Raw genomic sequence first — 17039 nt, 5'->3', positions numbered from 1 at the left:
AACTTACTATACCTTACCTCCTTGTGCCCATAGCTTTTCCTCCGCCCTTTTCTACCTGCGTGGATGCCTTCCCTTCCTTGCAAAGCGAACCTAGTCAAACAATGGAAGGAGAAAGGAAAAAGACCTTCCTCGTGCACAGACAAACCATCTTTAGAGAAGTCCCTCCTTCTCAACCTCTCCTACAGCATCCATTTCGTCAAAGAAGGACGGAGCAGGCACAACTAACTACTCTGATGGGGCGTGGACTGGGAAAAAGTAGCAACTAAAGGAAAGCTAAAGGTATTAGTGAAGAAGTAATGGAGGATCTGATATAGATTAAAAAGAGGGAAAGCTAAGCTAGCTAACGAAAGGGTTGGGATTCGCCTCGCCCTAGTACACCAACCAGGAAGAAAGATTTTGTGCTTTTCCCCTTTCCGCCAAACCAGAACGAGAGCCAATCAGGTCGATCAGAATGTCCTTATTTCACAGCGCTATAACATTCTCAAGTTAGAGTCTGACTATCTCTATTCTAAGTAGCACACGCTAAGCAGATCTTTACCAAAGCCATATCTCCATAAGCATCCAGAGCTGCCTACTCATTGGTAGTGAAAAAGTAAGAACATAGATATGTTTACGAAGCCAAGAGCCACTCATCTGAGCCAGCGGATTTGAATTCTGCTATGCCGGTGCACAAAGCAAGCTTTCAAGGACTACGTAAATCTTTGGTCTGTCTATCATTGTCCATGTTGGGCTGACTCTTTTTTTAGGCAAGAGGACCTCTACTGATATTGACTGACCTGTTGATAGGCTATAAGTAGACCGTTTGTTATTGCTATAAGGGTTGCTTGCCTTTATACGGCTTGGCTTCGCTATCGCTCGTAATGGTCAACAGTATTCCTGCCATACCTGAATTCCTATTATTTAGAGCTAGAAGCTTCGCCAGAAAAAAGCAAGATGAGGTCGCTCTGCTTCGTAGACAAGGCTCGTTTCGTACTTTACTTACGAGCTCGTGTAGTATCACCCCTATCTCTAAAGGGGCTTATGCACTCCACTCGCTATCTACTAAACGAGCGTTAGAGTGAGCGAGCGAAGCTCTCAATTTAGTGGCTTCCCTCAACCTCCTCTTTCATTTCCACTTAAGCTTCCCCGATTTGTGGGATTAATTGATTGGATACCTAATAGCCATAATCTTTCCTAGGAACAACTTCTACAACGATAAGCATAAAGGCATGATTAGTTCCACAAATCTCACTGCACTGACCATAGTAAACTCCTTCTCGTTGTACCGAAATAGAGGTATGGTTTAAGTGGCCAGGTACAACATCACATTTGACACCTAAGGAAGGTACAACCCAATTATGAGGTACATCAGCAGATGTTACAATAAAACGTATATGGCTCTTTGCTGGTAGAACCACTCTAGTGTTGACTTCTAATAAACGTGATTGACCCAATTCTAAATCATCTTCTGGAATCATATAATATTAGTGCAATAGTATGAAGAAAGGTATTGTTGAGTTCGTTGCTAAATGTCTAAATTGTCAACAAGTTAAAGTAGAGCACCAAAGACCAGGTGGTATGGCTCAGAATATAGAACTTCCGGAATGGAAGTGGGAGATGATCAATATGGATTTTATCACAGGTTTACCAAGGTCTCGCAGAAAGCATGATTCTATTTGGGTGATTGTTGATAGAATGACGAAATCATCCCACTTTTTACGGTAAAAACTACCTATTTAGCAGAAGATTATGCTAAGTTGTATATCCAAGAGGTAGTCAGACTTCATGGGGATCCGGTATCGATTATTTCAGATAGAGGAGCACAATTTACTGCATAGTTTTGGAAGTCATTCTAAAAAGGCTTGGGTTCAAAGGTGAACTTAAGTACTACTTTTAATCCTCAAACAGATGGTGTAGCAGAGCGCACTATTCAGACTCTAGAAGATATGTTGAGGGCCTCTATGATTGATTTCAAGGGTAATTAGGATGATCACCTACCTCTCATTGAGTTTGCTTATAACAACAGTTACCATTCTAGCATTCAGGTGGCTCTTTATGAAGCTCTTTATGGGAGAAAGTGCAGATTTCCAACTGGATGGTTTGAGGTTGGTGAAGCTGGGTTGAGGACCGTAATTAGTTCATCAAGCTATGGAGAAAGTGAAAGTCATTCAAGAGAGGTTGAAAACAGCGCAGAGTCATCAGAAATCCTACATTGATGTTAGGAGAAGGAGTTACAGTTTGAAGTAGATGATTGGGTATACTTGAAGGTTTCATCCATGAAGAGTGTTATGAGATTTGGTAATAAGAGGAAGCTTAGTCCCCGATATATTGGTCCTTATAGAATATCCAAGAGAATTGGCAATGTAGCTTATGAGTTAGAGCTACCACAAGAGTTAGTAGCGGTCCATTCGGTATTTCATATTTCCATGTTGAAGAAGTGCATGGAGACCCTTCACTTATCATACCTACCGAAGATATTGGTATCAAGGATATCTTATCTTATGAGGAGATTCATGTTCAGATCCTGGATCGCCAAATTCGCAAGTTGAGAACGAAAGAGATTGCATCAGCCAAAGTTCTATGGAGAAATCAGTTTGTTGAGGAAGTTACTTTTTCTCTCTTTTTACAGCCTCGTGGACGGACGAAAGAAGGGAAGTTACAGAACGGGGCAGTGAAGGCTCGCGAAGTAGACAGCAAGCAGCAAGCGGGAAGCTGAGGAGGATATGAAGAAGAGATACCCACATCTCTTCGAATCCGAAGAAGTTTCAAATTAAGGTACTAATTCTTTTCTTGGCTTTTATTAAGTTGGCATGTTGTATTTACATTTTTGTTGTTGGGTGTTTAAGCTAGGTGTTAGATGTTACGCCTTAGCCTACTAAGAGTAATCTCATTCGAGGATGAATATTTCCAAGGGGGAGATATTGTAACACCCCGCTACTAGAAAGACTTAGAATTAGAAACAAATCGTTTTTGGAAATAATCAAATTTGGAAAGTTTGACAAAGTTAAGCTACGTATGAGTTTTGGGTCAACTTTAAATGACCATAACTCCTAGCTCAGGATGATTTAGGTGTACTACAAGATAGTATAGGAAAGATCTTTGAAATATCTTTCCAACGCCACTGAGTTTTCTCAATTTCGAGTTTGGATGAAGGAGATATTCCCATTTGAAGTCGGATTGTCTAGATAAGGAAAGTCTAAATCGGATTTTGGAAGGGTATTATGGTCTTTTCCATACTCAATTAGTTTATTTCAGTTTTAGAAGTTTAATTGGGGTCTAAATTGAGTTAGTTCAGTTTACGCATTTACCAAAACACGCTAGGATTTTTGGAGAAAGAACTCAAGAGGAGAAAGGAGAAGAAAAGTTTAAGATTCGTCAAGTTCTTGCGAATTTGGTTGTGGATTTCGCCAAGGATTCAATCCTACGAGGTATGTGAGACTTTCATAACGTTGGGTTCTTTCATCCATGTGCTAAACATGTTTATTTCAGCGTGAAGTCGTCATAAAAGATTGGAAGTTTGAATCTTCTTGATGTGTGTTCTTGAATTGCTTTCGTTCTTGAATTTGGGTTGAGATTAAGGAGTTTATTGAGGTAATAGTGTTATTTCCTTGAGTTGTTTGAGTTAGATTCTTTTGCATATATATTGGGTATCTGAATTTAAAGAGAATTTGAGAAAAAGAACTGAGTTTAGGTGAATTGGGGTTAGAAAACGAAGAAGGAAAAAGTCAGGCGAATCTGGGTACCAGGTCCACACCGCGGACCTATTCCTCATGATAGGAAATTTTCTCTCCACGTCGCGGAGCGGTCACGGACCCTTCTTCCTCAAATTTTATTTCGCGACCAAATATTTAAATGCATCTCTGCGTCGCGGACTTGCTTCCAAACAGTGATTTCTAGATCGTTTCTCATGTTTAACTATCTAAAAATACTTCTAAACATCACGAGATCTTTCCTATGACAAATCACAATCCTTGAATCCATAAATTCAAATTCAAGGAAAGTTAAGAGCCAAGTCTAGAAAGTTCATAGAGTCTTTTCAAGAAGTCTTTTGCAAATGTTTTAAACTTGTTTTAAGACTTGAGTTGAGTTGAGTAAGAGTAACAAATGAAGTTCTTTTCTTCAAAAGAGTTTATATGGGGACTAAGTATTCCCAAATGAGTAAATGTTTTTACATTTTAAACAAGAGAGGAAACACTGATTTCCAAGAGAGTCTTTGAGCTAGTTTTTGAGTAATTATCTCAAATCACAGAAAGAGTTTTTGTTTTTAAACATATGAGCTGAGTATTTTGGGAGTAGTATTGAGCACCGATGTGGGGACGAGTTCATAACAACTCAATGTCTCCATAAACCATGTAGCCAACGTGGGTATAAATTAAATGGTCATACTTTTTAAATGATTCCTTAGTGCTTTTTAGCATAGACTAGTGGATCCACATAGTTGGGTGTTCTATATCCGGCAAGTTATAGGACAGTTCCAGCAGTGTGGGCGAGACGATGTATCATCACATAGCTCATAATGGTGGTTGTCGGTTAAAGAAACTCCCACTGAGTTGTTCCTTACTGTTTTAAATGCTTTATATAAACTACACCTTCACTATTGTTTAATTCTGCATTTGAGTTGAGTATCTATAGTGGTTTTAGAAATTTAAAAACCGATTAAATTGGTTTGGTTTAGGTTTTAACTAATAACTGATCCAAATCGAACCATGAACACCCCTAGTTATAATTATCATTTTCCTTTACATTATTAATGTTATTTACTATGTAATCTTGTATGTAAGATAATATAGTGTTTTAGTTTTAATGACTGATAGGTTATAAGTATTATTTTATAAATTCTTTGATATTAAATTCCCGCGCGAGATGCGAGTAATTTTACTAATTAAATATAAGAGAAAATCCTGTCAAATTGGTCAAATAATTATTTAAAGATTGGTCAAATAAATATTTAAAGCTAATTCCTCAAAAGATATGGTCTAACAAGCATTTATTAAAAAAAATTAATATCCTCATAATCTATAACCAAATGCCAGTGCAATAAATAATTGTCAAGTTCTTGTCATATTTGCTATAAATTTGCCATACACCAAGCTCAATATTCTCCATCCTAATTGATTGGTTTCTTTGCTAATTTCAAACACAATGATATCTAGGTATAGTATTATTGGTGTATTTTTCCTTGTTTTGGTCTCAATATTTGTTAATATTGAAGGTCGTAGTATCTCTCAGTTCTTAACCCAAAAAACAAAAGGAACAAAATGGGCTGTCCTAGTTGCTGGCTCCAATGAATGGACTAATTATAGGCATCAGGTTGTCATCCTAATTTTATTTTATTTTATAAAATATATATCGCCTAACATTTTTTTATGATTCAATTTCTTACGAGCGTTAATTGATAGTCTTGATGATGGATAGATGACATTATTGGTGTGGTTGGCTTACGACGATGTGAATGTTTGACGATTTATTTGTGGTGACTGGAGTGGTTTGATAATATCTTCATCAACATCTATCAACTTTGTTGTATTTTGTGAATCATGTGGCTATTATTGATTTTTTAAGTGTCATACATGTCTTGAGATAGTTGAATTTGATTATCCTACAACTATTGCTTAAAGATGAATCACATCGAACCACAAAAAAAAAGAAAAAAAAGAATTCCACAAAAATTCAGAGTTGAAAAATCCAACTATAATTGATTTGATTTGATTTATAAGTATAAAAATATGACACTTTGATTTGACTTACAATTTTAAACTCTTTTGGTATTAGAAAATATCAAATTACTACCAACTTAAAGTCTAAAATCACGTTATTTTACAACATTTTGTGTTTAATAGACATATAATGAATGAAGTCGGAGAAAGTAATAAAGTCCAAATTACCTTTGTACAAACGAAAATAATTTAAATTTAAAATACTCTTATATTGTTATTAATGATTTATAGCTAGTCTACAAATTTTAATAATGTTGTTTTCTGTTTTAAACTTTGTGTTAAGTTAAACAAGCGGGCGATAACTACAAAAATTTGAATGTAACTTGATTGCATGATTTCAGGCTGATGTGTGTCACGCTTACCAAATACTGAAGACTGGTGGTCTTAAGGATGAGAATATCATTGTATTCATGTACGATGATATTGCTAACAATACAGAAAACCCTAGACCTGGTGTCATCATCAATAACCCACATGGCCATGATGTTTACAAAGGTGTCCTTAAGGTTTGTTCTTTTTGTGTTCAATTTTTTGGATTATTAGAGTGTTTGTTAGCTAATTGAGGGGTTTTCTCTTCTCTTTTTGTTGAGGCAGGATTATGTAGGTGATGATGTTAATGCTAAAAACTTTTTCAATGTCATCCTTGCCAACAAAAGTGGTGTTGTTGGGGGAAGTGGGAAAGTTTTGAAGAGTGGTCCAAATGACCATATCTTCATCTACTATGCTGATCATGGTGGCCCTGGAATTATTGGTAAGTATCTTCCTAACATTAATTTTGCTTAGTCTTAAACTCCGTGACACTTCAATTGAGACGGAGGGAGTATTTATTAGAGTATCTTAGAAAGTCAGTTTGTTTGCTGAAAAGAATTGGAATCAAGAAGAAATGTGACTTCCTAACATAATAAGTATTAGTGGAATGATTGTGTGAGAAATAAAACCCCATTTTGAAGTTGTGAAAATGTCACATTCTAACGAGAAATTCCAAATCCCAAGTGTGGCTGTAGTTGTGAATGCGTACAAGTAATTGATGTTAGGAACTTGCCGCCTAATGACATGGTTAGGCAATTGGAAAATTAAGCTAATTATACTCATTGTAAATCGAAGCTTGATTTGTGATTCTTTGAAACTGATTAGGATATGCATAATTGTTTTCGTGTTTTTATTATTATCAGCAATGCCAAATGAAGTGATTTATGCACATGATCTAGTTAATGTGTTGAAAAAGAAGCATGCTTCAGGGACGTATGACAGACTGGTAACTCGCTTGCTTTAGTTTTTTCAGGCTTGCGCGAATGTTTGATCAGTGAAATTTAAAGTTTGTATTTTATGTTGGATGATGTTCAGGTGTTTTACCTAGAAGCCTGTGAGTCTGGAAGCATGTTTAATGGTCTTCTCCCCGAAGGACTTGATATTTATGTCATGACTGCAGCGAAACCTGATGAAGACAGTTATGGCACATACTGTGGCGAGAGTACTCCTGTTGATTCCTGATTGGGTCAGTGTCCCCCTCTCGAGTTTAAGGGTGTTTGCTTGGATGGAAGATAGGTATAAACAATTTTTGTAACCTCTGTTCTCGTAGTCCATATTGTTAGGAAGGAGTATGCCAAGTACAAATTCTTGTATTTTTTTTTTCCTATCATTTATACTTGGAAATGACGTATTATGTCAAACTAATTATTGTTTGCACCTATGAACAGTGATGTACAAGATCGAAAAACTAACAGCGTGCATCAGCAGTATAGTCGAGTAAGAGTTTATATTGTATATGCTCTAAACTATTTGTTTAAAAAATACAATGATTTCATTTGGTCTCTCAGGTTGCAAAAAGAACTGCTGCCAACTTAACATATTATAACTATGGCTCCCATGTCCAAGAATATGGTGATAAAGTGGTGAGTTTTGATCCTCTCGCCACGTATATGGGTGAAACTTCCAAAAATCACATTCATGACTCTGTGGATGCAAAGTCATTCTCGACATCATCATCAAGGAATGTGGATCAGCACAGTACTGAACTTTTCTATTTGCTCACCAAAGTACGTTCCTATCTCTTTTTGATGGAGAATTCATCTTCCTACACATGATTTCAGTTATGTTTTTCCTTAATGTTTGCAGCACAACAATACTCCTAAAGGCTCCGCTGAGAAATATAAAGCTCGTGTGAAACTAAATGAAGTTATGTCAAAGAGAAGTCAAGTGGACAACAATGTAAAACATCTAGGGGAGCTTCTTTTTGGTGTTGAAAAAGGTAATGAGGTACTACACAGCGTTCGACCTGCTGGACACCCACTTGTTGACAACTGGGATTGCCTCAAGTCCTATGTAAGTATTTAACTTGGCCAAAAGAAAGCAATGTTTTCTGTGGTATTTCAGTTCAATTTTCGTGTTTTATTCTTTTGATGAGAACATGACTACTCAACTCCTTATAATAGGTCAAGATATTTGAGGTACAATGCGGAAGATTAACAGCTTATGGAAGGAAACATGTACGTGGTATCGCCAACATCTGCAATGCTGGGATTACGAGTGAGAAAATGGCTGCTATGTCTGCTCAAGCATGTTCAACTTAGTAGAGAATACTTTTGGCAAATAGTATGTTTTGCCAGTTTGTGTCATGACTGCAATTTTTTTCTCTTTTAGTTGATAGCTACATTCAGAAAAAGACTGCTTAGAAGCAGATATTTTGCATGTACTAAAGCTTTATTTTCTCAATTATAATGGCATGGCTTCTTAATTTTTTATGCATTTACCAAGTTTTGTCTGGTTTTTTTGGTTGGAAATGATGAAGCTTTTAGCAGCTACTACATGCATAAGTAGATCCCACCAACTCATTAAGAATGTAGAACTTCTCCGAGTTATCATACACAATTTAAGCCCTTCTTATTTGAACAATTTTGAATATGATTTGCATTCTCACCACTCCAAAGCTTCTATATGCAAAAAGAAGTATGGGGAGAAATATAGATGAAAGAAAGTTTGTTCAGGTAGAACTTTTGCATAGCAAAGAGTTATTTACAATGATCACCAACTATAACAATATTTACAATAAGAAATGTTCATCTAGTACATTTCCACTCAATATTGATGTGCTTCTAAGCTGTATTTACAAGGAAGCAATTTTACAATCACCATATCAATCTTCATATTTGATAATTACGAATAATTTTGCTAGCATCTAGGCGTGCATATTTCGCATTACATGCCAATCATGCACTAAAACCCCTCTGGAGGGAACTCCAAGTATTGGATGGAACACTGGGACAAGCTTGTGCTGATGCCTCCACCATCTGCTCCATCTTAATTCCAGCGTTGCATATGTTAGCAACAGAGCGCATATGTTTCATTCCATACTGAGATAACGATCCACAATGTGTTTCAAATGTTCTTACCTGTACAACACAGGAATTGCCGCTATGAAACCATTCAAACTAACAATATATCCAATACCAATGATTTGTGCCTCATACCCCCATACAAGAATAAATTTGTTTCCTACCCACAAGAAAATTCAAAAGATATTGATGAAAATGGGGTTGGTGTACTTACATAGGATTTAAGGCAGTCCCAATCGTCTACAAGAGGCTGACCAGCAGGGCGGACACTAGTCAGCACCTCTGGACCTTTTTTAATTCCAAACAGAAGCTTACCGACAAGGGCAATGCTGTTGTCTAAGTGCATTCTATGTGATATTGCTTCATTTAACTGTTTCTGAGCCTCAGTTTTCCTAACAGAGCCTTCAGGAGCCTTGTGGAACTGCCAGTTTAGACAAACAGAACAATTAAGTCAGAAAGATATCACATGGTGAAGAACATCAGATACAAAATCACACACTCAATATACATCCCTCAAACTCAGTTATCAACTAAATTACTCATTGGCACCTAATGGTGCAAACGTATATTACTTCTTTCGTCCTTGGGATACTAACTTGTATCCCAAATGTGCTTCAAAAATCAAAACCTTTATTTCCTTCCGTTTTATATGTTTAGGTAAATTACTTCTTTCGTCCTTGGGATACTAACTTGTATCATAAAAACACATATAAACTTGGAGCACACCTTGTACCAGAAATGCACAAGATCTGCATCACGCTGGTTGACAGCCTTTGATACTCGCATGGAATTGTCATCCATAAAAGTAGAATTATCATTTGCAGGATCGGTACCCATATATAAGAATAGAACATCCTTGCTGAGATGTACATCACCATATTGCATGACATGCGAACCATAGGCAGGATTCCCACTGGCAGTTCTCTCTTTGACCTGCATAACCAGGCATTAGAGCTGATGCCGTGCTCACAATTCTCAAATGGCATCATAAAAAAGAAGTGCATTTCAGAAATAACGCCCATTGATTATTTGCAGTAGTAGCTAAATAAATATAAAATGGAATCTACTTCCTCCCTTTACCCTTTCTCCCACTTTGCACAACTGAGAGATATTGGCTTCACTTTCTAAGTTCTTTTTACTACTATTACTTTTTACTTTTCTACTGAGCCATCAATTCTATAATAGATTATCCCAATTCTTCATGTCCATTAGCTCTTACCAGGTGATATTGCTGCTTCAAAGTTTCAGTCCGCAGGTTGTGTCTTTCACTGCTCAGATACAAAGAACAGAGTCAACAAAAAATTATGCTGCTGAAATTAATAAAATAATTTCATAAGCAGATTTATACTAATGATAACTATGCCTTAATCTCAACTGGTTAAGGTCGCTAAGTGGCATATTTAATAATTGCATAATGAAAAAAGTTGAACGTAAAGGAATAACAAATGGAAAGAAATCCTCATATAACAAGCCCCAGCTCGCATTGGCAACTCACCAACTCTCGAGCACTAACTTGAGAGTTATATGATCTCTGGTGTAGAATCACAGAATGTATTCAATTCCTATGGCAAAGATACTTATAGGACTCGATGAACTAAAGTTTTTCAAACATAGTTGTCTGCTGATACAGACGTTGTTTACACATTGAGAATATCTTCAATTTCGATTGCCGTGATATTTATAAGACTGGCAAACTTATGATTCCAAACATAGACAACTAAGAAGCCAACACATTAGATAAACTTCATAGTCAAAATTCATCGTGAACTCATATTTCTTATAGTTTTTCACATGGCATTTATGTAACGCAGAAAAACCACATGTACCTGTCCTCCATCCAGGAAATACTATACAAGTCTCCCAGGCAAGTGCCATATTCGATAGGAGGACTAGGGAACTCCCCTGGGCAATAGGTTCCCCAGCTGCTCTCATCAGCATTTGATGCTGTTGTGGCATAGATGTTTAAACCTTCGGGAAGAAGACCCTCAAACATACTTCCAGACTCACAAGCTTCAAGGTAAAATACCTGTAAATAGACAACAAGAAATAACTCAGAGAATGGAAAAGTACTCAAACAACCTATAGCAGCACAAGTCTGCAGGAAATATTAAAGCTCAGCTCACCAAGCTTTTATATGTTCCGGAAGCATGCTTCTTCTTCAGAGCATCAATCAGATCATTTGCATAGAGGTAAGGATCGGTAGGCATCCCTAGAAAACATGACACTGTGATCAGTATATGAAGTGAAGGAACTATAAAATATTCTTCATGCAATTTAAAAAGACCAATCAAATGCAAAATATAATTGACAACAGCAAGCCTTCAACACTTTGATCCAACAAAACATGTCCTGTCTCATTATCTACATTCATCCCCAAAAGAACCAACTCACTCATGATCCATACAAATGATAGAACTTAACATACAACAGTGATTGCTCAAAACTTGAAAGATCAAAACAGAAGATGGTTCATAAGAGACATAATAAAACCACTAAAATGAGACAGATTCTGAATTAACTTAGCTAGTGATTTCTTGTTGAGTATAGCAGCCTATATCATATTCAAAACACTAAAACATGTTATTGTTAATTAGGAAGGCATATTAATCTTGGGAATATAGTTTAACAGGTAAAACGAATAGGTTCCACTCGAGAAAGGTATATGCTTGTAGATAATAATTGTGAATCCTAGAAATATAATATGTCGATGATAAAATCAAGAAACTACTAGTTGCCCTATTGACACAACTAGTAAAAGTCGAGTGCCCCTTTTTTTTCAATACCAATAGGAGTTTCCCAAACATTTGCTGTGGAAACAAAATTTTGAAGAACTGTTGCATATTCAATAGATAACAGTTAGATGCATAACCAATTTACGTCCTGTTTGTCTATAAGAACAAGAACCAGTAGACATCATTTTTCTAGCAATATAAAAACAAGCATTTCTAGATATGGGCCTAGAGGAAACGTGAACAGGAAAGGATCAAAGATTTTCATGAAACAAATCAGTATTAAGAAGTACAAAGAAGCTACTTACCAATCACTCCAGCACCTCCATGATCACTATAAAAGATGAAGATATGATCATTTGGACCACTATCTACCACCTTTCCACTGCCTCCGGTAATTGCAGTTTTGTTCCCAAGGAGAGCAGCAAGAAAGTTGTTAACAGTAACATCATCCCCCGTGTAATCCTGCCTCAAGAGACAATATCAGAAACAGTTATTACTAGGTAGATGTAAAATTTACGGAAATAAACTTACCTTAGGTACTCCTTTGTAAACATCCTCACCATGAGGGCTATTAATGATAACTCCTTGCCTTGGGTTCTCTTCATTGTTTGCAATGTCATCGTACATGAACACAACAATGTTCTCATCTTTGAGACCACCCTTCTTCAACAGTTGATATGCGTGGCATATATCAGCCTGAGTCAAGGATAGTAGGACATATTATCAATCTATAAGTAACCATGTGGATTCCCATAATCAAGAGAAGTTTTTTATTTTCTAGACAATCTCGAATTCAATTTATCAAAACAACAAAAGGAATGGTCCGTACATATGTAACCAACTAGTTAGAATTAACACTAAGTTGTTCTTGATATGTTAACATTATGTCCAGTATTTGCAGTACTTTAGTATGGTTAGATATTAGTATGTCTAGCAAGGTCATACAAGTAAAAGACCTTGCTACTCAGAAACAAGAAAAGGACCCCTTAATTACACCACAGAATAGTATTATATACCCCTCAACTTTGTCATTTGAAGCTGATATGCCCCTCGTTATGAAAGTGGCTCATATATACCCTTACCGTTATACATACGGCTCACATATACCCCTACCGTTACAAAATGAGCTCACATATACCCTTCAGTTAACGGAAGTAAAAAGAATAGTTTTAAATTCATATTTTTGACTTTTAATTTTTTTTTAAAATCATTTAGGGGTATATATGATTCTTATAGCAAAGTTCAAGGTATATTTTAATCTTTTTCGTACATAAATTATTTTTGACTTCTTTGATCATCATTATTTGAGTTTCTTATTCTTATTTTATTTTTTTCTTCATTCCTTAGTAGTAAAAAAAAAATTGAACTTATTTTTTTGTGGCTATATTATAATTTAAAACTTTTTTTTTTGTCTATATTGTAATTTAATTTTTGTATTTGAAGAAAAAATTTGGTCATCTATAATAAGTTTTACAAAATATTAGTGAAATATAAATAAATTTGACCATCAAAATTAGTCATTGAAACAAAAAAAAGTTTTAAAAAAAAATGTTTGAGGAGGATTAATATACCCATATGAGATTATATTATTTTTTTTTAAAATTAAACTAAAATTAATTTTTTTCATTTCCGTTAGAGGAAAAGGATATATGTGAGCCATTTGTAAATAAGTAAGAGTATATATGAGCCATTTTATATCAGCTCTAAATGACAAAGTTGAGGGGTATATCAGACCATTTTCCCTTATATCAACTAACACCAGTGGCAGGGTACCCCACACCAGCTTTCTTGAAAATGATCCTTACTAAAATGAGTATATTAAATCGAGATAAATATGTACTAATGGATAATATACAGTTATACACTATCATGGTTAACCCCACAATTAACACCCCTCACTAACATGTTATAATTAACCCAAATAAGGAAAAGGTTACACAACAGCAAAGTGATCCGCTGATGATAAATTAAGATTTAACAAGTTTGGCTCTTATGAGTTATGACTGTCATCAATAGTGGCCTAGCTCTTACCACATCCAAACTAATATTCGGATGACACACATTTTCAGCTCTATCAAGTACACCCTCTGTTACTAATTACTTGTCCATTTTTCCTTTTATAATTGTTCTTAATTACTTGTTCATTTTGACAAATTAAGAAAGAACAATTATTTTTTATCTATTATACCCTCAATTAAATGATTAATTACTTTGAAAAATGTAGAACTTTTCATCCATTTCATAATTAATAGGGGTAAAATGGTAAACTCACTATATCATTAATTGTTTTCTCAATTGATGTGTCAATTCAAAAGTGGACAAATAATTAGAGACAGAGAGAGTACCATACAGTTAAGTCTCAATCTTTATACCCTCCAAAATCCAGAAACAACAAACTAATTTTTACTCTAGTGTAATTTTTCAAAAGGTGATTCAATTAAACTCCTTCACAAAAGATGGTTAAGTCCCTCTTGCGTTATAATAAACTTTTCTTGATAGGTTTGACAAATCCATATCAAATCGGATTGTTTTTCCTTAAATAGAGGTCTCATGTTCAAGACGTTTTATCAAAAAATCCTTTTAGCGGCTGGATTTCAAAATAGTCAAGTTTCAACTTTCTTTCATTGAAAATAAAAAAAAATCCATATCAAATGACAAGATAGGGTGACATGTTGCGTGCACCTCAGCTTATCCATTATAAATATATATTATATTATATTATAATATAGTCTCTTATTAGCTCACAAAAGCATATACTACACTTTTTGCTAAAAAAGTCAATGGAAGCCATAATAAACTATACTGTAGCTCCGTCCCCACTAATTTGACACTTGAACCACACACCATAAGGTAAACAAAACATTAAACATATATTCAATCAATTTATACTATCCTCCATCAACCATCACAAACAAAAAAAGCTTCAAAAGTAAAGTAAAATAAAAAATAGCAAATAAATTGTATAATCACCTGGTGACGGTAATTCCAATAACCGTTTGATCCGGCAAGCAAAATAGCCCATCTAGTACCGACGGAGTCATTCTCATCGGCATCGAAGAATCTAGAACCTTCCGACGGAAGTTTCAAAAAATTACGGCTCTCGGAAACGGAGACGTTTAACGAGAGCGCAATCAGGAACAAAACTCCGGCGATGGAACGATTCATTATCCGAGCTCCGATAATACAATTAAAAATTAAAAATAGAAATAAAAGAAGAGTGTTTTATTATAGAAAAGGTTCCGTAATGAATATGTACATTTATAGAGTAAAAAAGAATATTCATCTGAGGTACGTGGACGGCTGAGATTCAATTTCACTTGTATTTTATTGATGAGACGATAGTGTAGTTGATGAGTCCCATTAAGTGGACCAATGTTATTTTATCTTCTTTTTTAAAAAAATTGAATCTTCTTACGTAGCTGCTGATACAGCCTCTCCTTTTCAGTACTTCTTAATTTCCTTAAAGTCTTTTTCATTGTTAGAATCTGGACGGTTTTGGGGATAAAGGTTTTTTGTTTTTTTCGTGATTTGAATTCAGAATCTTAAAATTAGTAATGTTTAACACTATCTCTTAAGAATTGGTTCTCCTTTTTTGCACAAGGGCGGTTAAGCAGTATTAGATAAAATTGAATAAGTTGTGAAAATTATTAAAATGGTCTCAATGTTTTTTTATACAATCTTAATAAATATGTAAAAATTCATTGCACTAATATAATATATTATCACAAAGTTATTTATTTTTTTTTTAAATATTGATCGAAGTTTAGATTAATAAAAAATAAAATTAAATATGAGTAGTAGCGTACTACTTTTTTATAAATTGAGCATGGTTAATATCATTAATAACTATATTATCATGTTCATATTATGTGAATATTTCATCACTCCTTTGAAGTTATCGCAAAAAAATAGATAGAATAAAATTGTGGGTTATTTTACAAAATATAAATTTGTGAGTCAAATTTTATGTTCAAAAATTGTAGAATCACGATATGAAATTTATAAATCAAACTTTTTGAGAAATTTGAGATTTTATCTCATAATTTGAAATTATGAAATAAAATTACATATATATGATTTCAAACTATGAGATGAAATCATTTATAAAGACATTAGCTTCCTTTATTTGTTTATTTATTTATGTTCAGGGGCGGAGCTACAGCCCGTGAAGGGTGGTCAGCTTCATCGGAAAATTAGATCGTATGCATAAGCAATATATCGTGCGTTATTTCGTTATATAAATAAATGCACACAATGAAGCAAAGTGGAGGCTGATAGTCCAGTTGTAAGTGTGTTCAGTTGAGTCTCCAACAACATGCCGCATGTTATAAATTTATAACTAGTTTTTTATTCACCATCATTAAATACTATTTTTACAATGAAATCAATATTAAAAATGATACACATTCCAAATTTTTTATTGCTTTAAAAAATTATTCATAGAGAAAATTTAATATTTCTTATAAAGATTAAATTGCTTTTCTGTCTATCTTTACTTGTCTAGTTAATAAAGATAGTTATTCAATTTTATTTGTTTACTTTAAAAAATTAAAAGATAATTTATTATATTGTGTTTATTTTATTCTTATTATTAAATACTATTTACTTCTCCATATTTAAATAACTGATAATTAAACTGAATAATATAGTAAAATTATCCTTCTATTTATTGTTTCTTAAGTGTGTCAAGTCAAACAAACAAACAAGTAAAGACGAATGAGAGAATAGTAGTTAAAACTGTTTTTTGTTGACTTTTCCTGGTTAGTTCTTATTTATTCCATTAATGGAAAAGGGTCATATTTACCCCTGTACTCTTAGAAAAGGGTCATATTTATCCTTCGTTATACTTTTTTGATATATTTGCCCTTGCCATCCAACCTTGAGGCCATATTTGCCCTTCATCTCTTAAATCTCCTTATTCCCATATAAATTTACCTATGTGGCACCTACGTGGAGTTCATTTTCTCCTAATTAAATCTAAACATTATTTAAATTGTTTTAACTCAGCCCACACGATTAAATCCTTTCCACTGACCAAAATAAATCCAACTTTGATTCCTCTGCTTAATTTTTCTCCATGGGTGTTTTATACAACAAACATAGAAAAATATATATATCCTTTTTCACATCATACAACAATAAGATTAAGAACTAATACAAATTTTAACATTTAATCCAATAATTTTTTGTCAAGCACAACCAACTTTCATCTTTAATCTCGAGTTGATTAAAAAATAGGTAGAATTTTTACAAACAATCTACACGTGCTCTGTTTTTTC

The 17039-nt window shown here is 34.4% G+C and overlaps 1 protein-coding gene and 1 pseudogene across 2 annotated transcripts; one reads left to right on the top strand and one right to left on the bottom strand.

The window, feature by feature from the left end:
* Positions 1 to 860: 860 nt before the first annotated feature.
* On the top strand, positions 861 to 8412 carry LOC102579657 (vacuolar-processing enzyme-like; annotated as a pseudogene).
* A 245-nt stretch (positions 8413 to 8657) lies between these two features.
* Positions 8658 to 15007, bottom strand: VPE2 (vacoular processing enzyme 2). Of its 2 annotated transcripts, NM_001288343.1 has the most exon segments (10): positions 8794 to 9167; positions 9170 to 9184; positions 9186 to 9449; positions 9755 to 9961; positions 10248 to 10296; positions 10855 to 11054; positions 11152 to 11237; positions 12066 to 12222; positions 12292 to 12456; positions 14731 to 14937. In NM_001288343.1, coding segments are annotated over 10 exon segments (1386 nt in total). In that variant the 5' UTR covers positions 14926 to 14937; the 3' UTR covers positions 8794 to 9119.
* Positions 15008 to 17039: the final 2032 nt, after the last annotated feature.

This window comes from Solanum tuberosum, unplaced genomic scaffold, assembly GCF_000226075.1.
Source record: "Solanum tuberosum cultivar DM 1-3 516 R44 unplaced genomic scaffold, SolTub_3.0 scf00198, whole genome shotgun sequence".
In the NCBI taxonomy this organism is placed as follows: domain Eukaryota; kingdom Viridiplantae; phylum Streptophyta; class Magnoliopsida; order Solanales; family Solanaceae; genus Solanum; species Solanum tuberosum.
Note: the sequence above shows the minus strand (reverse complement) of the source record. Positions and strands in the feature narration are given on the sequence as shown.

Bases quoted from the DNA above. Each gene is read 5' to 3' on its own strand.
- VPE2 (XM_006355258.2), bottom strand. From the start codon at position 14,925: ATGAATCGTTCCATCGCCGGAGTTTTGTTCCTGATTGCGCTCTCGTTA. The intron at 12,223-12,291 runs GTAAGTTTATTT...CTCTTGAGGCAG, and splicing joins TTTACAAAGGAGTACCTAAG to GATTACACGGGGGATGATGT. The intron at 9,450-9,754 runs GTGTGCTCCAAG...CTAAACTGGCAG, and splicing joins TTGTGCATTTCTGGTACAAG to TTCCACAAGGCTCCTGAAGG.